At 38.8% G+C, this 26,757-nt stretch overlaps 1 protein-coding gene across 4 annotated transcripts in view; it reads right to left on the bottom strand.

The window, feature by feature from the left end:
- PTPRK (protein tyrosine phosphatase receptor type K) overlaps positions 1-26,757 on the bottom strand; it is a 421,519-nt gene that overhangs the window by 12,575 nt on the left and 382,187 nt on the right. For 2 of the 4 annotated variants that reach the window (XM_054196429.1, XM_054196428.1), the window contains exons 15-26: positions 21,561-21,721; positions 19,377-19,412; positions 15,121-15,305; positions 13,267-13,354; positions 12,183-12,259; positions 9,529-9,565; positions 7,701-7,798; positions 6,877-6,993; positions 5,951-6,105; positions 4,764-4,899; positions 2,710-2,859; positions 1,979-2,152 (exon numbers count right to left, since the gene is read on the bottom strand). In XM_054196429.1, the coding sequence (XP_054052404.1) occupies positions 1,979-2,152; positions 2,710-2,859; positions 4,764-4,899; positions 5,951-6,105; positions 6,877-6,993; positions 7,701-7,798; positions 9,529-9,565; positions 12,183-12,259; positions 13,267-13,354; positions 15,121-15,305; positions 19,377-19,412; positions 21,561-21,721 (1,414 nt within the window). The remainder of the gene's footprint in view (positions 1-1,978; positions 2,153-2,709; positions 2,860-4,763; positions 4,900-5,950; positions 6,106-6,876; positions 6,994-7,700; positions 7,799-9,528; positions 9,566-12,182; positions 12,260-13,266; positions 13,355-15,120; positions 15,306-19,376; positions 19,413-21,560; positions 21,722-26,757) is intronic. The other 2 variants (XM_054196431.1, XM_054196430.1) reach the window with 1 other exon arrangement.

The following is a 26,757-nucleotide window of genomic DNA, read 5'->3' as shown; positions in this document are numbered from 1 at the left end:
CGGGATTGTCGGTCCCAGTTTGAAGATGAAATGCTGGGACTGCTGTTTGCAAGGCAGAGATCCCCGTGTTTAACACCCATGCTGGTACTAAAAGAATTTTGGCTGTTTTTTTACTGAAATAAGTAAATTAACCTAGGATAAAGACCTGATACAGTAGCTAAACCACTTCTGGTGTGGAAGCTTGCTCGATGAAGGTTGATATGAGGGATCTTCACATGCAATATATCCCCATAACCTCAAAGTGCATAGTGTGAGGCCCAGAAGATAAAAACACAACTTTTTTCACCCCTTCTAACTTGTTGTAAACTGTGAAGACAATAAATTAATGCCTTTAGCATCAGTACTTATTTGACAACAGAATAAGGAGGCTGACCAATTTTTGACCAATCGGGGCAGCAGGACAGACATGCAGCTTGTGTCCTACCTTCTAGATTTGCCCAGGGAGCAAAAAGGAACAACCGTTATTGATTCTTCCCTTGTATTTTTAAGAAATAAAATATATACCAGCTGATGTTTTCCTAGCCCTCTTCCCCATCCTTTCCGGTCTTTCCCGAGATGAGAGAACTAACTGAGATTGAGATGATCAGGTTTTCAAAAAGAACAGGCAGGAGATCTGCTGTCACAGTGGGAAGTAGACACATTTTATGGGAACACGGGGACAACCACATTGTGGAAAGAGGAAAGTTTCCATTTCTGTTTTGCTATCAAAAGTCCCCTTTCCTTGCCCAGCAGTGGGGTCCCCCTCTCTAAATAAATCAGACTTGCTCATCCATTAAAACATTGCTTGGTTCCTATCCCTGCCTGCCACGCACTGTTGCATACTCAGAGTCCTCCTGCCACCCAGCCGTTCAGCCTGCGTTGTCTTCCTTTCTCCCCAGACCACGCTCCTCTATGCCGCTGGGTTGGTTGGTCCACAGCACATCAGTTTTATCCAGGCGCTTAATGTAATTTTAACTGCAATTCTAAACAATTTTGGTTGCCACCAAAATTCTGCTCGTTGCTCTCACTCATCCATTCAGCCCCTTTGACTCCCTAACATATTAGTCTCACACATGCTACTCCTCTATTTTTCTGGCACAATAGCTAATTGTGAGATTAGGGACTGCATTTTGCGAGCAGTTCAAATGTTTCCTGGACTAGCTCAGGCAGAACTCTGGGATGAATATACCATTCAGTCATGATGATTCCTGCTATTTGCCATTTTATTCCAGCACCCCTTCTTGACACGGCAATTTCTGACAGCACTTCATTTTTGAAGAAGGGGAGATGCTCCTGGAAATCAGGCCACTTACTTAAGTATTCACGGTAAAGGTGGCTTTAGGGGCCTAACTTTGGAAATGCTAATGGCAGGCACAGGCAGGTATCTGACAGCACGTGTGATGAACTGCTTCATCGATCAGACACCTATAAGCAAGTTCACCTCCATTTTTCCCATTAAATTACCTTTTCCCCTGACAATATTTCTGTCACTCAAACTTCAAGTTTAAAGAGCTGCAACTCAAAAGATGAACAAAAAACACCCAACCCTATCCCCAAACGTGCCGAAGAAACATATTTTTTTTCTTCTTTCCCTGTCTCTCCTGCCTCAATATACATAGCCTTTTTTATAAAATAGTGATAGTAAACTCATGCTCAGATAGGTAATATTTACTTCCCAACAAACAGCAGATTTTTGAGATCCTGCTGAGATTTGAGATTTGGAGGGCTGGAAACTAGAGCTTTATATAATGGCGTTGAAAAAGGGAGATTTCCAGTCAGTCCCACAAGGATGCAAAAGACTAAAGATAACAAACATTCTGAACAAGTAACACAAGCTGGTGGGGTTTCTTACCCATTCCCCCCACCCTTCTTCATTAGGACTGTTTTACTGGGCACTACAGTAAGAAAGAATTACCCTTTCTTAAACCAGCAAGTGCTCTCTCTCATATTACACAGCTTTTCGTGACACACTACACAGACAAAGAAGATAGTCTCTTACATCCATAAGAGCAGCATTGATGTAGTTGCTGCTCTCCCCATCAATAGTAATTAAGAAAGGCAGACATCTGTCAGGTGGCAGCATATCCATGAAGCGGTTCTTGTCGTGATTCCTTGGCAAGCAGGCTATGCTGCAGTCCTCCGCTTGCAGGCGAGGGGTCACAGAATTCAGGGTCTAAGGGAGAGAGGATGCTCGCTTCAGTACGCTGAACTAACAGGCGATGGACTCAAGATTCCCCAAGTTTTAATTTAAAATATTGCAATATGGGAAGACACGAGGAATTAGCAAGAAGACATTAGCAAATAAGAGCTCCCGTCTGTTTGATGGATGTGCTGGTGCTTTTCGAGGGGGTTAAGCTACAGGTCTAAAAGGCGCTCAGTGTACCACTGAACAGATTCCGCATGACACCATCCCCTCCAAAAGGAATAAAACAAAGGCGATCCTTTGGACTTCTAAAGAGCTATGCCTTAGCTGTGCAAATGCAGTCTAAAACTCTCTGTGGTTCCTAGTCATTGCTCTTTATTCCAGACAGGTATCTACTGCAAATTTATTCAAAGGAAGATATTCCATATTTAAAGCAACTTTGCAAAGCACATAAACACAGGTGCTTTATTTTGTGGTCGAAAAGTAAGCGACTAAATGCTATAAACGTGATATGAAAACTCTTTCCCTTAAAATAAATTAAATGTATCTAAAGGCAAAAAAATTGTTGTCACATGAAGACTTAGTACCTGAAACTCGTCTTTGAGATGCGAAGAGTTTGTCTGAGAGTCTATTCTAATCATATCAAAATAAGCAGCTTTGAATTCACAGACAGGAATGGCAGTTTCTCCACACAGGCAAGCTTCTAGAATGGCATCATGAATAAAGATGTACTGCTCCTACCAAATTAAGCAAAGAAACAAAAATTATAGCCATTTAAAAACAACAGATCTTTCCCTCTTTTAGGATAAACAGATCTCCTCCACGCTGTAAAACTCAAATTCAAGGTAGTGTCCATCAATCCATTAAATAATGCTTTAGTACAAACACAATCTTGTCCTAATTGGAATGCAGTTAACAAGGATGTTTTCTTCAGAACCAATTTAAATTCAGTAAAACTTAAGAGAGCAGGCATAGCAATTTATTTAATGGGAGGTTTTCAGTTTCCTTGTGGTGCTTGTGGGTTTCTGCGTATATGCTAGTGACTTGTTGGCTTTACTCATTTTTGTTTTTTAAAAATCGCTTTCAGCCTTACGATACTAGCAGAAAGTGTAAATTGCTGCAAGCACTACTAGTGTCATTAGCAATTATTTGCCACGCTGCATTCTCCTTATATGTGTGCAAGCTAGTACACCAACTGACTGATAGCTGGCTGTAGGCCACTAATAAACTCAGGTGTGTCCCAACAGAAACAGCATTTCTTCCCGTTTTTTTTTTGCTGACTTGCCTTGAGATATCCTGAGTCCTAGACAACTGCATTACTATTTCAATCAGGCCCCCCGTCAATTTTTACACAATGCCTATTATATATACTCACCCTGAGAGCAACAGACGTAAATCATGTCTATGCAGCAAAGTGCAAGAACTGTGCCAGCCTCACGTAGCTTTTGTGGATACCGATGAGGTTATTAATACCACAAACTTTAACACAGGCCTGCAACAAGGGCACATGTCCAGGGACCATGGTGGTATTCTGGCACTACAGCCTGTGCTGTCTTACCAACATAGCTATGGAGCTATTGCCATAGCTACGGAGCTATTGCCATCACTGTTGCCTAGATGACCATAACGAGAACTTCCTGCAATTTCAGCTTTATTTTGCTGTGTAAATATGAACCTCTGATGAGAGGTAAGAGGCAAAAGGAGAGGAAGAGAACGGAACAGCAGTAGGGGTGTTAATTCATGTGCAAGAGCAGATTAAACTGGGATGGTTGAAGCAGTCACACTGGAACACTCCACCCCACGCACTTCCCAAAGGTTAATGGCCCTGTATCAGGGGTAGGTGATCAGCAGCATTTATTTGTTCAGCTGCCACACGTTGCAGCATGGAATAAAAAGTGCACCAAATTACATTGATATGCCTGGCTGCCAGCTGCAAAGATTTGCACGTGGTGACAGGCGAAATAACTTCTCAGGTAGATGCCCACATGGAGGACAGGAAAGAGAAGTGGCAAACCGCTTCAGGTAACCTGTCTTAGTATAAATCAATAACCTGTGTTTCTGTGGAAGCTCAGTGATACTCAGGTGGCAGAATGGGAGATGCTTTATCACTAAGGCAATGGTTTTACTGTGGAGTTGCTGAAGGCATGATGAAAGGTAAAAAGGGTGGACAAGGAAAAAGAGTGGGCAATGACGTTAATCAATCAAATAAAAATAGAGTTGAAAAGGGAGAGTGAAATGGACATAAAGCTCCGCAGGTAAGTCAAATTATGGATAAAATGCTTGGAGATAGTCTAAAACTGGTGGCAACCTGCTGAAATTCCAACTTTGGGTTCCTGGAATTGCTGATACCAGAGCTGGGGAGACACATGCCAGATAGGCCTACTGTAGCGTCTTCTCTAAAAGACCCTCCTTGCTTTCCTTTTGTTACAAAGTCAATTGAGCACTCGGTTGCGTGAGGGCTGAAAGAGGTGGCGGGTTTGTTGCACCATCGCGGTTCTGGTTGCCGCTTCCATTGACCAACGCTCCCCAAAGGACACAACCCCTCAACAGGGCCACTGGCTGCTCTTTTCAGAGTAACAGTGAAATTCTGACCTAGTGCGTTTCAAAAAGCATCAGCTGCTTCGAAGGTAAACTGCTGTACCTCTGTCTGTACCATGTTGATGCGACGGGACCGTAAGGCTTTGACACAGTTGTAGATATCCACAACGCCTTCTCTTTCTGCCATATCTAGCATGATATCGATCACAATGTAACAACCTGTTCGTCCAGCACCAGCACTAAAATGAACCAGTAAATACTGTTAGGAATAGCCCCATGAAAACATCTACAAACTTTATAAACCCATTACTGAGAGTATTTTTATAAAGTCACTCAGTTCTTTCATCACAACCACAATCTAATTTTTATCTTCTCTCCTTCTCTTCATAATGTCCTTTAAATCTTTTGATGTGCCCAAAACAATCATTTTCCATCAGATTTGATCTACTAAGTAACAGCAAAAAGATAAAAATTGTTTAAGTTAGTTAAACTGAAATCTGAAGGATGATTAAGCTCATGCACTTCAAAATATGACAGATCTTGCTTTTCTTTCGTAAGACTAAGAATGATTTTTAAGCCATGTATTACAATAAGAAACTCAAGATTATGTTTTACCAGTCAAGCTCTAAACTGGTTTAGGCGGCACATTTAATTCTCTCTTGATTTATTTTCGTTTTACATAAAGCTACAGACATTTTTTTCACAGTGAATTCTTAAAATCTGTAAAGGCTGAGTAACTTTATCTATGGAATGTAATTAAACATTTGACGGTGCTGAAAGAAAATTCTGTTTGTCAGAAGACTGTGTCCCATCAACACAAACCTTGCACAACTTGCACAGGAAAAACAACATTCTGTATTTGTTGCCATTAACCTCATTCCATCTTTAGTCATCTACTTGTTTACTTTGATTTAAATTATTAATCTGTTCAGATATTATATGCAACACCAAGCTACCTAAGCAGCTGCATCTACATTTATTCTCGAACGCTGTCACAAAATTGTTGTAAGGTGCCTAAAACGATAGCCTGAAGTATATGATTTAGCTGGTGGAGCTTTTGCAGGAAAAAGAAAATATCTGGCTATTCAATTTAGGAAAATGTACTAGAATCCAGTTATTTCCAAATGTTGCTGTAGACAGCCAAATCCTACCGCAGTGTGAATTAGGCAATTCAAAAAGGGAACAACAAAAACAAAACACTTCAAACTGATGGATGCTTCACCAGAGACTACTGTAAATGCTCACATACACAGTTGTGGAAAAAAATCAATCTACCTCCTCTGTACACACCTGCAATGGACAACAATAGGCCCTGCACTAGGAGGGTTAGATAATTTGACTCTCCGTATAAACGAAAGGAGGCCTGTGGCATTGTAAGGAACTCCATGATCTGGCCAGCCAGTGAAATGAAACTGTTTAACTTCACGGATTTCATTGTAGCCCCTCTGTAAAAGTCAAAAAAAAAAAAAAAAAGGGGTTATGAAATTCAAAGAATTCAAAGTATTTAATAGATTAGATATTCTCTGACTCAAATAATGGTAACACACACTGATAGAATCTACATGCTGTTTTCATCATTTCACCAATTATTTAAAGCAAAGACCATGAAAAGCTTAGAGATGTCGTTGGTTTTTATCATTTTGAAGTTCGTAATTTTTACTTTTGCCATTAAGTATGCTAGTTTTGCCTCAGTAGATTTTTTTTTTAATAGACTTAGATGCAATTCGCATTGACTTTCAGAAGTTTTGCTAATTCGGACAATGACCTGCTACGTTTACAGGCAAGTATAATGATTTACCAGAAGACCACAACTGTGTCGCATATTTTGCGTTCGCAGAGTTTGTTCTTTGATTAAGCGAGATTGGCTCAGCGCCCTTCAGGGCAGAGCGAATGGAGATGAATGACAGGCATGACTCATAACCCGGTACTTGAGCTCAGCTCAGAAGTGTGGCTACAGAGAAGAGGTGACTGTCAGAGAGGGAAGAGACGCAGTCAACATTTCTGGGGAAATTCGAAATCCCACAGCAAGACGCGTGTTTGGATAGTGCTGATGCAATGCATTACTCCCACGGTGAGGTAAGGCGGCCTGCACTGTGTACTTGCCGACCAGACAGAGAGATTTGGTATTGTGCAGGAACAGGCGCAAGCATAGCCTCCTCCGTACTCCCTGCTACCAGGGAAGAGTATTTCGCTGAGCTCTTTCAAAATGTGCTCACCCTTCCCAGTGTGAAGGTCCTGACGACGTACTCCGCGAGGGGCTCCATCTCCACACAAGTCACTTTGAAGTCGCCATAAACTTCTGTGTCGTCAGGCCAGTACTTGTAACACTTGACCTAAATACAATATGGGAACGCATTTTACACCAAAGGAAAATAAAAGCTTGAGGGTATGTTACTGTGTGTACTGCATTACACCGCATCTATTTCCAAAATGACCATGCGCTCATGTGGCTTGTCATGGCTAATGGTCATTCTATCAAGTTAAGCACTAGCTACAAGGAGTTTCCACGGCTTTATGCAGCTGTACTCAGATGCCAAATTCATTTCTAAATGAGCATTTATATTTTTTTAGTGCTGAGCTACGGAATACATTTCCACTTATGTTAAACTGGGATGCATTTCATATCAGCAATCAAACTTTATATTATTCCCTGAGGGATGTGTTACTGCTAAACTGTAAATAATTTGCTGATTTCTAGCCACTGATACTGAAGTGCGTTTGCTCACTAGTCCACTTACTCCGCTTATTTGAGTGACTTAATATACAAGTCTATTTTGCTGAAATATGAATTTTGGTTTCAGACCATTTTTCACTACTCATGAAAGCAACACAGCAACAGACTTCTTCAGAAGTTAGCTTTGGTTTTACACAATACTGCAACCCACAACAATGTCTGGATTACCAACTGTCCCCCTCCCCCCCTCTCAGGACGTGGGGCTGTCCTTCACAACACTCTTCTACATTCTGCTGATAATATGTCCTGTCAGCAGGTTTTCCTTTAGGCTTGTGGCATTAAAAGCAAAACAAAACAAAAACTTACTCTCCCAACTTCCACTAAATTTGTGACCATCACAACGCAAGCTGATTGCTCCTGCCATATCATCCTCCAAAAATCATACACAGTCTCGTGAACTGGACCTGTAAGAAAAATTCCAGGTAGTAGTGCGTAACAAAGTTAACAGCCAAAGTGAATGCTAAAAATAAAATCCAGTGCTTTACAGGGCTGACACACACGAATGCACTTGCTCAGAGATGAAAGCTTCGTGAAACCACATCATCATACCATCGTGCCAGTTTCCAGACTACATTGTTATGTCTAATCAATGCTGAATCTTCTCAGTTTAACTGAATTACCACTTGAAAGAAATTAATAGCAGGTGTTCCACATTGCGAAACACCAGAAGTTGCTTGAAAACTGCAAGGACACGGCAATGTGTGACTACAGCTATAGTTACATTTCTAGGTTTGTTTTACATTTGTTAAATACAATGTGTTGAGTGTGACTTTCTTCAGATGTTCACCGAGGAGATGCCCACACTGGAGTGAAGCGCCAGCAGGAGGGCTGGTGGTACAGGCCCTGTGCACTTACCATCTAGCCCCCGGCAAAGTGCGCAAGCACGAGTAGGTGCCGAGCCACAAACTTCCCCCTGAAGGGTATTTAAACTAATTTAAGTACTTTCCTGTGAAGCAAACAAGGAGCACTTGTTTAAGCTTTGCTGCTTGCTCTGCTGCAGAGACAAGACACGTTCAGCTGAGGTACAGAGGCTTTTATCCTGTTACAGCCATCTCAGAAATATCTCCCTCACCACAGTCCGTCAGTACTATAAATATTACTGTATATAACACACATCTGAAGACTCAACCATATTCCTTCACATGCTAGATCGAAGGCTGCATACTAAAGCAGCAGCAAATTTTTGTGTCCTTTATACACCATGACGTGCAATGATTTACATAGTAAAACAGAAATAACATACAAATGTAGACTCAACTGCTACAGAGAGACTTGTTTAGACAGCACTTACAAGGAAATAAAAAAACATGTGGACAGAAACTTGAGCATCCTGCTTTAAAACAAGCCTTTAGTTTGTCTTTCCTGTGTGCAGGTACAATCAACCGAGGGCACAAACAACAGGATATTTCCAGCCAGCTACCTGATTATACTCACAGATCAAATAATGACACATCTAAATCTAATTACTTTTACTTTAATTCATAGCTTCTGATATTTCAGTGCAATCTTAGACTAATCTGTTTGTTTTTCCTCATTGAGAGGAGTTTTATCAGAAATACAAAATGAGTAATTTCCACAGAAATTCAATTTTTCCCTTTAACTCCCCTCTTTATTAGCAGGGTGTTATACGATACAGATTTCCCTCACTTCTTCCCACAAAGAGGCTTTGTCCTTCTCTGGCCTGATTTTACCCAGATTTTCTGAGATAGCGTTTAATTTATCATTACTATCTTCTCCGTCTCCATCATGGACTAAATCCTAGACAGTAAAATAATACATTGTAATATGGAAAGAAAAACGCCTCAAGGCAGGTTGAAACTGTTCTCTTCTCTGTCCACATGCCTCTCTTCTCTATTCATTTCCATAATTGGAAATCACAGTAGTAGCTTCTGACTTTATCAGCTGAATTTATTACTGAAAGAGTTGCTCAATAGCTAATTAACATGATAAATTAGTGCAATTTTTGCATTTATTCACATTCCACCTGAACTTGCTATGTTAATTTAACATAACACACGATGACAACTCACAATATTGGATATGCTTTCTTTTCATCTACTTCCATTTTGCCAAAACACTGCTGCACACTACAGAGAACACTTGTTTGGTTTGATTAATGCTGGCAGATTCTTACCTTGGGTTGCAATGTAGTGACTTGGTCTCTGATATCCCTAAAACACCAATATAAGTTGGTTTGAGTACCATATAACTAACAGAGAGGGGAAAATAACAGCATAAGGTACTACAGAATTCTAATCTTTAGACAATGTTTTCAGAACAAACCAATATTTAAGAGCAGCATGAAGCTCAAAACCTAAAAAAACGGTTAATACTGAAAAAGTTTGAATGACAACAAATAAAATGGAAATAAGAACATCTGACTTGAACAGACATTGCAGTGTACTGGGAAGGAGTATTTTAAATGGGTCCCTTGGGCCTAAAAATTAGTCTTCTATTGATACTATCTCCCCAGCTGAATACTTTGGGGCACTTATTTGAAATTTAGTAAGATCTCTGCCATCAGATTATCTCGATAGTTGATGTGTGTTCCCAAGTCATCTGATATGAAAAAATACACACCTTTTGTCTTCTTATAAACAGAGAAATATTGTAAGGCACAGAGCGGTATGTATCCGAGCCATAACTACTGGGGACAGACATTTCCCACGCTAGAGCTGGACACTGTGGTGTGTGCAGAGTCAAGGTTCTACTGCCATCAAATCTTCTGCAAAATATTTTGCACTGCTGCACAAAGTGTGCATCAATTATGCAGGACAGGATACACACAAGTATATACACATACATATATAATTAAGCCTTTCTAGTTAGCTGGGTCCACGCCAGCACTAGTGGTACTGTACAGCATTAATCATCCGCATAAAACCCAAAAGACAAAGCGATTCTGCTCCTGAGGAAATCATTCAGAATATATTTTGATGAGAGCCAGCAACATTCGCTACAAAGAGAAAGGAAACTGTAGTATTGCTGGAGAAGACAACACAGAATTTCACAATCTGCAAATGTTAAAGAATAAGTCCAATTGTTTTCTAGGTTACACTTTTATCAGGCCACTTGATTCAAGTATTGCATTAGAGGGGAGCATGAGTCCTTGGATTCTTGGTATTCACAAGATGCTACTAAGGACCCAAGGAGTTTATAACTTTTTCCATGGACTGCTTCATTATGCTGTCTACAGTGAGAGCATCCTCCCCTGGGTCTTATGAAAATTCTTCTGAGTATCTTATTCTTGGCTTTACAAGAGACCAAGATTGCATCAAATGACTAAAAAATTTCTCCTGGAGTCCTTAAGATCAAGCCCCAGCTTCAGATTTATGAAAGTGGAACCTGTGCTACACTGTTTTACACTCAGTAATGCTTTCCAGAAGAAGGTAAAAGTGTCACTTTAAAATTGCAAAGTGCCAGTTTTAACTTGTAGCTTTCCTCTCTGGTTATAATGACATTCAATTTACTCCTAAATAAGAGAAACAACATCCTCAAGGAACTGGAATTATTACAAATCTGGGAGAGTTTTCTTGTTTAAGGCCCCAGGCAAAATATCATGGGCCTAACACTTCACAGAGACTGCTGTGTAAAAATATCAAAATAAAAAGACAGTGATATACCTGAAGCTAAATCTTTATATCCTGGAAATCTAAGAGGGTCTTACATAATTTATCAAGTAACAGTGGACATGAAAAATTAGTAAGGTGCAATTACAAAGAAAACTAACAACAGTCATGTATTTTAAAAACACTTGTACTGGCTATTCCAGTATCTTTCGAATTACTTCGGAATTACTTTGAATACACCACCTTCTTTATTCCTAATATGTTAATTGGATAAAAGTTACATTCTGTTAATCAAAACACCTGGCAGAATTTGTTCAGATTTCCTGTTTGTATCAGGTTGTTTGTTTTTGTTTTTTTTTTTAATTTATAATGTAACTTGTATTGGAATTTCAAACTTCAGAAGTTTTCTGGACAAGTGAGAAAATTTCTAATGTGCTAAAATACTTTTTTTATATATATATATATGTTTGTGTATATACTTTGTAATACCTAAGATAGCACCTTAAGACAAATGTCAGCTAAATAATGTTTTTCTAAATCGTTGTTAAAACAAACATACCCCCCCACCCCGCCCCCAGGCCATCATCCTTCCCCTTTTGCCAAACGTATATTACGACTACTTCACAGGCACATTTTCAGGTGACTACACACTATCCAGCTTCTCACATATAAATGGGAAGGGGAAAAGAAAAGATAGTGGCCAAAATCATCATCATCATCATCACCAAAAAAAAAAAAAAAGTGAACAGCAAATTCTCTTTAACAGACAGGTTCACCTGAGTTATCTAACAATATTCAGAGCTATGTCAAAAGGCTAAATTATCTTTCCAAAACAGGTACCAAAAATATTCACACAAAAGGAAATCTTTTAAAGGAACAGATGAGACAAACTAGATGAGGCATGCATAATTATCTAGTGATAAAAATCGAATAGCAAAGTAATTAATAACAATATCTATATCAAATATTTACAATAGGATGCTGTTATTCACATATAGTGGTACTTACATCCCTGTACAGCCAAATCTACAGCCCAAACCAAAGTCAGATGTGAAAGAAAGCACAACAATGTCAGTGAGTACTAGGACGTAGAACAAGGAAAGTGTACATTTTGTTCTTAATAAAAGAAAGCTTTCAATAAATTTTAGGCATAACATGCAATAGTTTCACATAGAGAAGCTGGCAAATTCAGAGGGAGAAAGCTGTGCAATCCACTCACGTCTATGTAGTTGGCATTAATGTAATCTGAAGATGGATCATCTTCAACAGGTTGCAAAATCACCCTGGAGTGGTCATCTGTAAAAACCAAGTGGTTACAGTGCCTTTTTGAAGTGTGATTTTTAAGTAAGATATTATGGTAAATCATCTAGAAAACCACAATTAGCTGGCATAAATGCCTTACAATTCACAACTCTTAGTTGTGTAACACAAAACAGTGTTTACACAGAATTACAAAGAACCGTTTTGTCTGAAGTCTCCAATTACTTCAAAAATATTCATTAAGCTTCATTAAGTGTAGCTGAAAGGTATCACACCGTTACACGTGGTTAAAAAGACACAAAGAAACCAGGTTACTTGCTCAAAGTCCCTTTCAAAATCAGCTCCACTGACGGTAATCTAGAAAACCAAAAATCCTGATTACTGATTCCTTACTTCTGACCCCAGCTTGCTTAAGCTCATATCGAGACATTAAAAAAGTAAGTTAGCAATGGTTAGCAACGCACTTTGGATCTGATGACAAGGTAACTCTACCCGTTCAGGGACTTCTCCGATAGCTTCATTCCTGCATGTTCGATCGCATTTATAAAATTGTAACAAATGGCATTATCCCAGGGGATGAATCTAAACTAGTGAAACTTTACACCTAAAGCCAAGAGACAGAACCCTCTGATTTTAGTCACATCTCTTAACCATCAGTTTTACACAACTGCTATTCAGGTGTATCAGCTGTAATCACATAAAGCAGAAAAGTTTTGAAGCTGTCAGATTTACCTGAAATAAATTGTAACTGTAGAAAACTGCCACTGAATTAACATCCAAATGAGTGCTAGCTTGTTGCTGTCATATGCTTACCACAGCTTGCACAACAGAGATGCAAATGCGAAATTCGGCCTGAGTTACAAAAGGAAGAAAGTTGAACTGTGATGAACGAAAAAAAAAATATACTGGAAAAGGCACTGTCCTCCTCCTCTGCTTGGGGTATTAAGCAGGTATGGCACCGGAGGCTTGTAAAGAAAGAGAGAGCATGGCACGAGTAACACACGACTACGGCTACCGCTCAAACCAAGCACACCGATACTCACATGCTATAATGTTTCCATAGCGGTTCTTTGTTCTGTTTTGATCCTTCTTAGCGACATCCCAAGAAGCTGACTGCCCCTCAAAGAAACTCTATAAATAAAAAATGTTCCGAAAGAAAACATTCTGACCATTAATTTATCTCCAAAAATAACAGTTTAAAAGAACTGCCCCACCATAAAGCAAGCTCAGCTTTACTCGTCCGCTCTGGTCACCCAGGCGGCACCATGGTACAGAAATATATCTAGAGAAGATGGGAGGATGTCTCCCTCTGACTGCTACGGGTCAATGGGCAAGTCACTGAGGGACTCCAGAGGGATTTCAAATCCTGGAATCGCCGGAAGGCTAAACTTGATCAGATATCCTTGCTATGGAAGAACAACAGTAAGCTGAGAAAACACAGGAAGATCGATCATCCTTCTTACAAGACACCATAATATATAGCCTGTTTACTACAGCATTACATTGCGTTCCTCATATTGCTTAGTAAAATGACTTTTCTTCCTACAGAGCCATCGGGAAGCCTCTTCTGCCAATGTTTATTGTTCATGTTGTTTTTCCTTACATCCCTCCCTCTAGCCACTAGCAAAATAATTCTACATTTAATGAACTCTTCTTAAGAGTCTGATCTCCCAGTAGTGATAGAAGCAGCTTTTATTCCTCCTTGGCTTTTTCTTCATTGCCCGTAGATATTTTACAGCTGTTGCAGGTCTATGCTATTCTCTCCTTCCAGATGTTCTCTTATCCTGACCTGGGTAAGTTACCTCCAGAAAGTACATAGTAGCCACGGAAACAAAACCTTAATGCACACTCAGAAGCCAAAGCCCGGGCAAAGATGTCATGTATGGTAACAGAAGTAGCAGAAAGTAGGAAAACACGGCATCAGGGGACCACCCTCCCCCCCAGCAGTGGTTGACACTTAGGCTTAGCCCTGAAGTGAGGAAGAGCATAACGAAGCGTATTTAAGTAAAAGAGAGGAAAAGAGAATAATATTCTTTTAAAAACCACACATTTATTTATTCCAGTTCTTATGTTACAGTAGAGAGAGCTGCAGAAAGGAGAGAAGGTTGAAAACTGAGTCAGAAGAGATTACTTACTCAGAGCAAACTCATTTTAAACCCAGCTGTATTGCATGCGACTTTGGCAGTACCGTTCCCATCTTTACTGTGTGTCCTGCCTGATATTCTAATCCCAAAGAATCACAACCGATCCAGAGATCAGAAGCGAAATGAATCTGTACTCATCTTCTACCTCCAGTGCTCAGAATTTTTTGCTTCCGTTTTAACATTAAAGTTGTAAGTAGACACGCTCAGGCAGGTCTAATTAGAACTTCAAGAAGTTACTACCCTCGTCACGTCTTTACTGCTTCTCAGCTGGAGTTTAGTCCCAGTATTGCCCTACTGAGATGCTATAATAACTCATGAGAGTGCTTCCCGTCAGTGCTTCCCACTACAACAGCCAGGTTAAATCTTTACTTTAACCTAATCCAGGAGATCTGCACTGAAGATGGCTTGGAAAGCTCACATAACTAATTACAGCATTTCGACTAAGAAGCAGCGACAAAAGGGTGGCAACTTCTTACAATATGCCAAAAAGATTCAGCAGGGCATGTCTTCTTATGCGCTAGAGGATACAGATAGTGTTTTCTCCAGGCACTTTTAATGGCTCAAACCATTGGACTCCACTCACTATTTCACTTTTGGGTTACGTATATAGGAATCTTACGCCTGCTTATCTTTACCTGGTTTTCACTTAAGTTCATGACATTTAGTTGCATCCTTTTGCAATGCAAAGCAAACAAAAGGCTGCTCCTTCCAAAGGGATTTTTCCTACCAAAACCCCACCACTGAAGATCTCACCTCATACTCCTCTTTAAATCCATAGCTGTCAGAGGTCTTCATTAGGTTAATATGCTGCAGCAGATCTGCAACCCTGATGGCAGGGTGCAGCTGCCCAGTCTGGTACGGGGATTCTGTGCCTTCGCAGAGGTAACGAGGGACATCCAGGAGCCGGCTGGACTCTGCTGTCGCACTGTGATTTTCATCTGTATTCACAAGAAATCAATGCATTAGGTACCTGCAGGGCAGCAACACCTGCTGCTATACATATCAACATCTATTTTCAACCTCTTCCTTCAAAAACATGTCTAATTTCTGAGAACGCAAAGCACTTACTCGCCAGCACATAAATACTGTGAAGTACATAAAGGAATTGAACTGCAAACACATACAAAAGTTTGCAATCCTTCATCCTACAATAAAGATGTCTGAAGGGCATTTTATTTGAAGCTACAAAACTTTATGACATTAATGTACTTGGGAACTCCAGCCTCTATCACCCAAAGTAACTTTTTTAATGGCTAATATGTATCAACAGCAACACTACACCTTAAACAATAAATTAGAATAACTCTGTGGTGGTATCAGCACATCATTTGTCTAAAGCCAACAAAGAGTAAATTGAGATCCCAGTAAAAAAGAGGAGCAATTATGCTGCCTGCCGCTTCAGAACACCACCTCCATTTGGGAAGACAAATCTGCACTTCACAGTGGTCATTTTAAGTCAGGTCTTTTAGTAGAGAAATGAAACTGTTGAGTGTCCCGATTTCAGCTGCAGTTTTTGCTCTGTATAAACAAAGAAGTCCCTTCTAATGCCTGATGCTACACCAATCCTCAAAACCAAATGTCAAAGCTGCATGAAGCAATCACATTTAGACAATCCCTTCTGTGAAATACTTTTTTTTAAATTAGCAATCAGCAGTTCAAATGAATTTACAGAGGAAGAACAATTCTAATTGAAACCTGAAAGTAGCTACTGAAATAAGAAGTGGGTAGCCGACCCCTCCTACGCTTCTTCAAAATCAGTTTACCATTTTCCTTGCAAAGCATCCAGCTTAGGAAGTAAAACACTCTAGGAAAAAATGAACACCCCATGGGTTGGATTTTCTACAATTCCACCAAAATGCAAACCCTGTTAATGCCTCGTGAAATGAGATCTCCTAGTAAGAAACCCGATTCTTTGAACAGTCACACAAGTTGCTAATTTCAGTACATTTATGCCTCACTAAACTGCCTAATAATGCGAGTGACAGGCAGCAGTCACTTTTTATTGTAGTGTTACCCGTATTAAATCACACACATTTCAAATCACCTCAAGATTTGCAGTTCTTCCCATTCCTCGCAGTGTACTTACCAGTAATAGGCACTTTAACCCATTGAAGCAGCAAAAAACAATGAGTGGACAGAACATAAGAAATTTATTTCAGGACTATACCAGAAAATGACTAAAGAAAATGACATTAAAAGTTGTTAAAGCTTCACAATAGGTAACAATGAAAGCCATTTTAAAAATATAAGGGCCACATTATTATGCCATCAATGTAATGATAGGGACTTGAGAAAAGCAAAATTGTCATACTAACTTAGTGCTAATGTACACAGAATGGAGAGTAGCATTAATAACCTATACACGAAGAAAAAGAAACCTAGTACAGCTACAAAGTAATAAGAACTTCATATAAAATAACATGTTCTATAATTTAGAGCCCATAAAATTTTGCTCATCTCTAAATAAAACAGAGGAAAACTGGTCTGTGATGCTGGCCAAGCAAGGGCTATATGGAGATGGAGTAGGCCAAACGATCTAGTTCCAAAGGAACAAGCTTACCGGTACCCAACCCCTTTACGTGGTGTGACAAAAGCTTGTCTACTTCTCTCCGCTATTTCAGTCCATGCAATGAAAAATATTACCTCTTCCAACTAGCATTGCTTTGCTTATACCAGAAGACTATTACGCCCAAAACACCATTACCAGTAGGTGGAAATGTAGACAGGAACTATTAAACTGTTCTTCAATTAATTCCTTGTCTTTGCTGTTCACAAGCCTTGCTGCTTGCCCGTGTCTGTGTCTGCCACAATGCAGTGGCTTTTGGAACACACTGACTTTTGGAATATGCTTATAGCCTAAAATGAGCTATTAGAAATAGCTTGAGAAGTATCACCAGATAGTATCTATGTAGCTTGTAAATGCCTGATATAAAGCTAAAGATGATCTTAGAATAATTTAAGAAAAGACTCATTTTCTATGACTATAAGTCCATTGGTCTAATTTTGGTAAGTATTCAGAATTACTGAGTCTAACCTTTGCTCTTTCAGGCAACGGTGCTATTTCACCGCCCCTCATAAAATTCTTAAACCACCTGCTTAGGTTTCCTTGGCCCAAAATGGAAGGCTCCAGCATCTAACTGCTCTGATGGTTACAAACTTTCTAAGACACTACTATAGTCAAGAGAATGGCATTTGCAACATTATCAAAAGGAAATGGGCAGAACGTGACTTGATAAATCTCCTGCACGGTGAGTATACCCAGCTTGACAAAGACCAAAGACTACTCACAAATAGTGATTTGCTGTCAGTCTCAGAGGACACTTTACATGAAGATCTGCCAAGTCTCCTCCTGGATATACTTTCTATCAATATATTTATCCACAACTTGTACAACGGGATAGAAAATACCCTGACAGTATGGGAGAGGGCACTGGGCAGTAAGGCACCACAGGAACTTCACAAGCACAGGATCAGATTTCAAAGTTATCTTGATTATTTGGGAGACAATCCAAAGATCAACAAGGTGAATTAAACAGTGAATGCAATATAACGTGTATAGGAAAAGGGAAGTCTAATGCATAACTACAAAATGGAGTAATGGACTGGGTAATGATAACTGGGATTTTAGCAGGTAACTCAATACAAGTCAGCAACACCAGCACAATAAAAAGGACAAAATACAGTTCAGGTAGTAGGAAAACTACAAGTAGGGCATGGGGGTACCTATTCTACTCAGCTCAGCATTGAGACTTCTAAGAACTGTACCTGATCGACCTACGAGTTGGAAAGTGTTCAGAGGAAAACAACGATAACAAGTTTAGAAAATACCAGCTACGAGATGACGAGTGAAAGAACTGGCTTTGACTCAACTACAAGAGAGACAATTGAGGACGCATGAGCCTTTCAATGGGTAAAAGACTGTTTTGAAAGGACAGAAGTGTGTTAGTTCTCCATATTTTCTATGAGACTCTCAAAAGCAAATGGTTCAATTTACAGCAATGAGGATGTAGTCTAGATTAGTCTAGTTAGGAAAAACTAGGAGTGAGCAGTAATAATACTCAGTAGTAACACCCAGTTAGTAGGAACTTACTACTCGGTTAGAAAATTGAGCTCTAGGTCCCAAATAATACTGATATGGATCTGAATTTTATTTTTATTTAGGAGGAGCAAGGCAGTGGAACATGCCGCTGCAAAAGTAAAATTCTCCTCGCTACAGATTTTTAAAACACAATAGACAATCGATTGCCAGAAACAGTCTGGCAAATAACTGTCTGAACTGTTCAGCAACTGACTGAAACTCAATACTGCACATTGTGTTTATCAAACCAAGAACTTGGGTATAAATTATCCTTTTATCTCTTTTTTTAAAAAAAGTCTAAAACGTGCACCCAGTGTTAGATGCAACATAAAAATAAGCACCCTGGCCACTCCCAACATATGTTCTTCTTTTTAAAGTAAGTACAGAGTTGAAAAACTTACTAGTTAAGATCAATTGAAAAATATAATTAACATAGGTATTCGGGAATATTTGTAGAGAACCTAACGAAATTGTTGCTTGTTCTTGGGTATTTCAGCATTTCTTCCATTTCTATTTTTCTTTTCATTCCTGTTACTTACTTAGAAAATCAAACTTTGGGTACCAACTAAGACTAATATGGACCTGAATTTTATTTTTACATATATTTTAAGAGAGTTCTAGTTTCACATGTCAATTCATTGGAACTCAGTTTTAATGCTCTGGGGAGAAAAGTTTTAGTATTTTCCGTTTACCTGTTTCCTCATTTACTCCTCAGTTGGCACTGACTAGGAGTAACTTCTTAACGAGAACATAAAATCATCTTTATTCTAAAAGCAGTGTCAGTTTAATTCTGACTTGATAAACTGAGTGTAGAGTTATTTTCTGACAACTGCATAGCTATCTTTTACATAAAACAAGCTGTTCCAACGTTCAACCATGCAAGGAGACAAAACTCATGCAGGAATGAATAATGAAGGACTAGGGTCCTCACCTAACACAGCTGTCGGCACAAGTGGATCATTGGGCACTGTAGGAAAACAAAGCTCATGAAGAAACACATTACCCTCAATTTGTATTTTTAAGAATAAAAACAATATACTTCAGAGTATAACCAAGTGATAACTAAACCCCATTAATTTTGTTAAAACAGAAAAACAGAACGAATAGACAGTTCCAGAAAGCATGCTGAATAAAAGAGGAATGAAAGGCAGTGTTTTGGACTTCAGAAATGTAATGATAAAGGCAAAGAGATTCTTACTGAAATGAAATAAAGAAGACATTACATGCAATTTAGTTTTTGAAAGGGCTCCTCCTTCGCTATTGTTCATTTGCTTCACAATAAAGGTTCACTTTCACAGAACCAACTCCTTTCTTTTTAAACCCATCCTCTCATGTAATACTTGAATAGCTCATCTCAAAATAAAATGGTACTTCTTTAAAGTCTTCCAAGTAATTAAAAAAAATTATATATACATATTTACAGTGAATAGCTTTTTTATGCGCAATGCCAAAGATATTGCTCTTAATGAGTATAGCAAAATCACAGATACACAGATGTAGACGTTTGAATAAAATTCATAGAATTTTATCATACATTATCACAACTAGAACCACGTAGAGACAAATGCGCTGTTTCAGACAGAAATGGCGGAATCCAGAATTTGTGTTTATTCCAGTCTGGAACAAAAGTTTAAAATACCAACAGCTCTGTGACAAAATTGAGCTCCAGTTCACAAGAAATCTGCCTAAAAGTTTGTTGCACAGCAGGAAATCCTGGAAGCTTGGAAGGTTCTTTGCCTTAGCACAGATGATGGTCAGGAGAACTGAATCCTCCAAACACCCCAAAAATCACATACCTAGGACGTTGGAGAACAGTGATGCCAAATTTCTTTGCCAACCAACGAGGACAGCTGTGGTGGCTGGGGCTCATGGGCTCCTGGCGTCACATTAGTCCATCTGGAAGGCTGCTCAAAAGCTTGGCAGCCACGGCTCACTAATAACCACGTAGATTCCTGATGGATATTTTGCCTGGAATCCACCATAACTTAGTCCAAATCAAACTGTCTTTGCAAACCTGCCTCCACAAATTTCAATGCCAATAAGACATCAAACTTTGGAGAATTTTCAAACTATTCCAGCCAAAACTGTGCACAAAAACTCACAGGCTGATACTAAACTCCCATTTATAATTGGTTATGAGACACTTTAAAAGTTAGCACTCTGCAGCTTGGTAAGCCTCAGTAAACTGAGCGATAAGCCCTCCTCCAAAATCCATTTCCCTTGTAACAGTCAGGAAGGAACTTAACAGCCTTCAGGGATGTATTTTGCTGAAGCATGGTAAGCAGTATGGGAGGCAGGAGAAAGGAGATGAAGTGCCATTCCCAAAAGATGGCCATTCAGAAGCAGCTCCGGCTGCTCAGATCTGTTTAAAGCCAAGCCACAAGTCCGTGTGGCCTTGAGAAGGTCAGGTTCCTGTCAGCTCCATGGGCAGAATTGTGTCCCTTTGGTAACTTACACACTAGTTTTGAGGTATTCAGAGTCTGCCAGTGGAGTATCTTGCTTTTGTGCAAGGCATAGTGCAGATGCTGGGAGGCAGGCGTGCTGGACATGGCTATAACCCAGACACCTAACAGTCAGAAACCCAAACTGCCAAACTTTGTCAAAACCAGACAGTTGACAAGTCTATGAAAAAGGAATATAAATATAGAGCAAATTTGCAGATATATTAACGAGCTTGTTCCTAAACTTCACAAACAGCAATGAAAATTGTCGGTTTCCTTCTGTTATAATGTCCTTACTGCCAAAAGAAAGAAATTAATTTGGACCTCATATTATTATTCATAACAGACATGGTGTTTCGCAGTAATATTTAACACGTTGGTATTAAATATCCTCACGAGGGAAAACTCAATTTCAGATTTTAATTGAGATATTCTACAAGTGTAGTATTTTCCCTAGAACAAATATCAACGCATACTGAAAGTACATGTAAATATTAAAATAACTGGCCACATACCAATACGGATAACATACGAACATCCCTACTCAACCTTTGGGTTTACCAGTGTTCCTAGAAGACCTGGAACTTACAACAATTTTCCTTAAATAGTAGAATTGTCTTCCATGTTTCTATATTCACCCTACATTCCAGAGTATCTACCACCATTGTACTTACATCTGGGGCTGAAGTTATGAGAGTCCATAAATGTGATTGAAAGGGGATCCTCGGCATGCAGGGTGCTCTGGTCAGCGTAACTCCTATCCATCGCATTCACCATGTGTGTCATCTCCTGGCGGGTGGTCCCCATGGCATCCTTGCGCTTCTTCGCAAGTTTGCTGCCCAGCCAAAAAAAAAAACCCAAACCACCTTAATATGTGATGAACACTGATGTCTACAGTAATCATTATCTATAATCCCAAGTGACTGAAAAGTTTAGCTGATTTTCCTGTGCACAACTTTTTCAGCGTGAAATTGATAAAACTATCCACCCTGCTATGAAAGAGTCACGACCGTGTGTTTTCTGTACACGCACAAATGCTGCAATGGAAGTGCTAACTCCTGTATCCTGGTAATACTTTTTTTTCCTGTGGAGTAATTACACTAATATAAACAAATTAGGGAATATAATTACATTTTAACTGAAATGATAAATAAGAAGCATCTGTGCATGCAGTTTTATCAACCATCTCCATTTAAATCTGTGTTTTGATTTTATAAATGGATAATTCATTCCCCTTGCTTGCCTTGTTAGGAAGAAATCATTTAACCTTTAAAATTACTTTGTTAGTCAAAAAAACTATGAAATAACAAAAGAAACATAATTATTCGATACAGATTCATATTACCTTTTATGTTCAAAGTTGTTCTTCCCATTCAGTACACAAGATACAGCACGATACCATACTTTGTTCCTGACACTGAACTTTGGTTCTTTAAAAAACACGCAAAACCCCCCTCACCACTTTACTCTTTCATGCAGCTTGGGAACATCTTAAATTTTGATATTAACAGTCTTACAGTCTCAGTGTATCACAGTTAAACGGCAACTTAATCTGCACAAATAAACCCTCCAAATTTACAGCTAATGCCCTTAAAGTGCACGCTCCAGAAATATGTCTCAATTCCTTCCTTTTGATGAAGAACTGGAAGTGATTTTCACTGTCTCCAGAAGTCAGATGGAAGCAGACTATATACTTTAATTATCACTTAAAGCCTACTAACTCTTAAAGCATATATCTCAAGGAGTAGGAAGCATGCAGAGCAGCACGAAGTGCACCTTGGTTCCGCAGGAACCTGTGACATACATTAGACTGTTCTGAAATCTCCCTGTTTTCATCTGAAGCTGTGACTGCAATATAATAGATAGCCAACCTGCTTATTTGGATAAATCTGACACCACGTGGGAGAGACACAATCATCACCGAAAATACTGGGTTCTTGAAAAGGTATGTTTAAAACACAGTGCAGCTTCACCAGCTTCTCACGCATAAAATATCATCAAATATCCTGTTAACTGTTTAGACAGTGTTTGTCTTACAGTTCTCTTACTAAAAGGACTGCTTGCTCTTCCTCTATTCTCGGATAACTTTTAATATTCTGTGCCACACTCTAATAGAAGACAAAAAGAATATTAGTGTAAATTATCAATCCGTTTATTTGTTAAGTCCTGGGAACATCCACCAGAAAGGACATTCACCACTCTCTAGGGCAGGAAGCACTTCATGTTTTTGTATATTTAAGCAAATGTTAGAGGATTGTTTCTTAAGTTAATAGTCCTGGTTCCCAATAAGGGGCCACAAAGTAGAATATAGATGGACAAAGCGCTCCTGAGAGTAACAAAGATTCTTTCCCCAATCAGACTCATCTCCTTATTTTGTGCATCATTGTCGTCGTCCCATCCCCCCCTCCTTTTTTCTACCCATTTACAGAGAGGCTAGTTGGAAAATGGCTACTCAATAACCCCCTCACTACAAAAATCCCAAATGTATCATTTTTTCATCAAACCCTTGTGGTGTCCATGAGGGTTCTGTGTGTATCAGTTGTTCAGTGAAAATTAAAAAGCCAGTGACAGTTGGTTGTCCCCCTTAAGATACTTTATTTTATATATTTACTCCACACATTCTGATTTACTTAAGAAAAGTTGGTTTAAATGATACTCTGGCCCTGCAAATGAACTTCCAGAAGTGAAACTGCCTGAGCTGTATAACTGGTTCTCAGTACTACAGAAACTTACACAAAAATGGCATTTCTCGTTCAGACCGCTTTTTTAAGTTTCAAAGCCTTTCAGATAGTCTCTATACAATGAAGATCGCCTTTTTCTAAGGCCACCTCAGAAACGGAACAAAGACTATTACATCTCATCTCTCGACTATATTAAGCCCTTCTTTGAAGTATCACTTTGTAACAAAACTTGCTAGCTATGCTAAATAAATCAACAGCGATTGAGGCTTTCGAGTTATTAGCTTATTACAGTAGCTACTTTCCAATTCTTATGTTCTGCTTCAACTCCTAAAAAGGCCCATTGTGTTGTAGCACCGCAACCCAAAGCTGCCAGGGAATGGGAGGACAGCTTCATTGTTCAGTATCTCCTGGCTCCCTCCGGGTTTGACGACTTCTTTTTCCTTTCTTTTTTCCCTTCCCTCACTAGGCTAAAGGCGCATGCAATCTATGCTTCGGGAGATGTAAGAAAACCGTTAGGTTAAAGTACTTGAGGCTGACAGAAAGTGTAAATGATTCTCATTATCTGCTAAAGGATCCATTTGGGTGAACCTGCGCAGGTGGGTGTATCAGTGGGAGCTGGAGGGGAAAAGTGCTCCATCATTGGATGAAACTGTGCGGTTAATTATCTGGAGCTGAAACAATTGTTATTTAACAAGGAAATTATAATTTGTCACAATAAACCAGAGAATGGCAGTTAGCTAAGCCAGCTTAGCTTTTTTTAAATTATTTTTAAGTTTGTTTAAAGAAGCCAACTAATCTGCTTAAAAATGTGGGAGAGCATCATTATCAGACACCACCGGTTCATCAAAGCACTTGAGTGCATTTTGGAACCTCTCTGAAGTCAAGGGCTTTATACGTTTATTTAAAATTAAGAATGTGTGTAACTGCTTGGCTCAATCACAGCCAAAACCGCTGCAGCCCTTACAAAAATTAATTTGGTCAGATGTATAAAGAAAGTCAACTTTGCTTCAATGAAGCAAATCTTGATGCAAACCAGTGTCATAAAGCAAGATCCCCACTTTAAAATGTGGATGCAAAGCACCTTACAAGCCACAGATGCAGACCACTTCACAAAAAATATTTCTAGCAAAACCCAAAACAAAACAAAACAAAAAAAAAGAAAAAAAGTTGGTGCCATAGAGGCAGACATATTGTTGTTCTACCATTGGGAGGGCACGGACCTAATTATAAAAGTCTGGTATCTGCCTACGATCTGTGTAGGACAAGTGCTGCACAGGATCACTCCTGGTAACTGATAGGCTAAGAAAGAACAACTTGTGATTTACAAGCACAGTTCTCTGGCTAGGAAAGGGGAAAAGAGGGTTTTTTCCTTAGTGTGATGTATCGCTGTGAATCATAATGCAAATTAAATTATGATTACAATAAGCTAAAATGATAGTTATGGGAAAAACTGTAGCAAAAAAGCCAAAGTCTCAATATACAGTTAGAAATACAATATCCCTTTAAAAAAAAACAGGGTAAGAGTAACAGGAACAATGAATGATACGAGCAATTTTTTCAAGCCTGAGAATAAAGGAAGGTAATTATCAATAAAACTTTGGGAAAATTATATAAACTGTTTTTCTTTTTTAAAAAGGGATACTGCATCTTTAAAACATGTAAAATAGTAAGTCACCCGTATTCTACTTACAGATAGTAGGAGTAAGAATAGTAGCTCCTCCTGGCAAGCAAATCACAGACAGTGGAAAAAGAGAAGCAATGGTGAATGAAAAGCGTGACTCTGTCACATTCAATAAAGCAGAGAAATGTGCGTTTAAAAAAAAAATTGAAAAATTAATGTTTCTTTGGTTAGCATTTCAACTTGCTCATGCACAAACTAGCCTTACTTTGCCATGCAATTAAAAAAAAATACACTAGCATATAAAAATGATTTGGTTTTTAGAAAGATCGCTTGAGAAAATTACATGCTGAGATTTCATTTATTGCCAAAAAATTTGAAAATTAAATGGATTGTGTGTTTTCAACATGCAGTTCAGCATAATATAATGATTACCACCTAGATGTCATGACAAACAAACAGCTGTGTACAAATCTTGCGCAGTAAATATGCTTTTTACTTTTCAGTTACAAAAAACTAAAGATTGCATGAATAAAAACATTAATCAGAAAACAAATTTAATGTCATTCATTTTAACATCTTTATCGGTACACAGGTGTATACATATATGTTTGTATGCGTACGATATGTAGCTATATGAGTACACACATTTCAAAGAACACACGTTTACAACAGATATGTGTGTACTGACATATATACCACACATGTCCTGAATGCAAACATATGTTTTCTATTTTAAAATCTTACGACTGGAAATGCTGATGTAGTCATGCTAAGCATTAAAAATATGGAAGGTAAACAAATGGAAGGAAATGAAGGACGTTTGGAAATAGTCCAACAATGACTTAGAAAATAAAAATGGCATTGCTTGTTAAAGATGCAGTATCCCTTTTCTTAGCTGGTTTGATTACTCCAGTAAAACTCTGTAAGAGCTGTAAAGAGCTTCATTCGGGAAAACTTCAATTTGTACAAAATGATCAGGCAAAGCCTAAAACATCTCAAGCTCGTGAACAAAACTGCTTAGTACTCCATTTTTCAATAAAATGTAATGCTGCATTTAATCAGATTGAGATAGCGATGGCTGCGCATACAACTTAATAAACCAATGAAAATGCAGAAACCATTTTTTTTTTATTGACTTTTCCGTGTAATAAGCTGTGGTCAATTCAGGTACCAAAAGGGATACTACATAATGGATCACTGAATATGTACACTACAGAAGATGATTCAAACAGATCGGTTTTCAGTCCCACAACTAAGTGAAGTGTGTTTATGTACGTGTGAAGGTGTCATGAGTTTTTACAGCTGTTCCTGGCTTCATTATGTGAATTGCCCTGATTCACTAGATGGACTGGATTAGCTCAGGTATACAAAGGTTTTCTATGCTTTTTTGAAGAGATCTTGACTAAAGCTGGTATTTAAAAAAGCCTGCCCATTTTCCCTAAGGTGGGGGGAGGAATGGCACGCCTATAACACACGCGATAGACAACCAATTAAACTATCATGATGAAAAATTGCCAAACATTAAAGATTCATTAAACAGGTTAATTTCTCACCTATTTTGCATACAAA

The sequence above is a fragment of the Rissa tridactyla genome, chromosome 3, assembly GCF_028500815.1.
Source record: "Rissa tridactyla isolate bRisTri1 chromosome 3, bRisTri1.patW.cur.20221130, whole genome shotgun sequence".
Classification (NCBI taxonomy): Eukaryota; Metazoa; Chordata; class Aves; order Charadriiformes; family Laridae; genus Rissa; species Rissa tridactyla.
The sequence above is the reverse complement of the archived record's forward strand: the minus strand, read 5'-3'. Positions and strand labels throughout refer to the sequence as shown.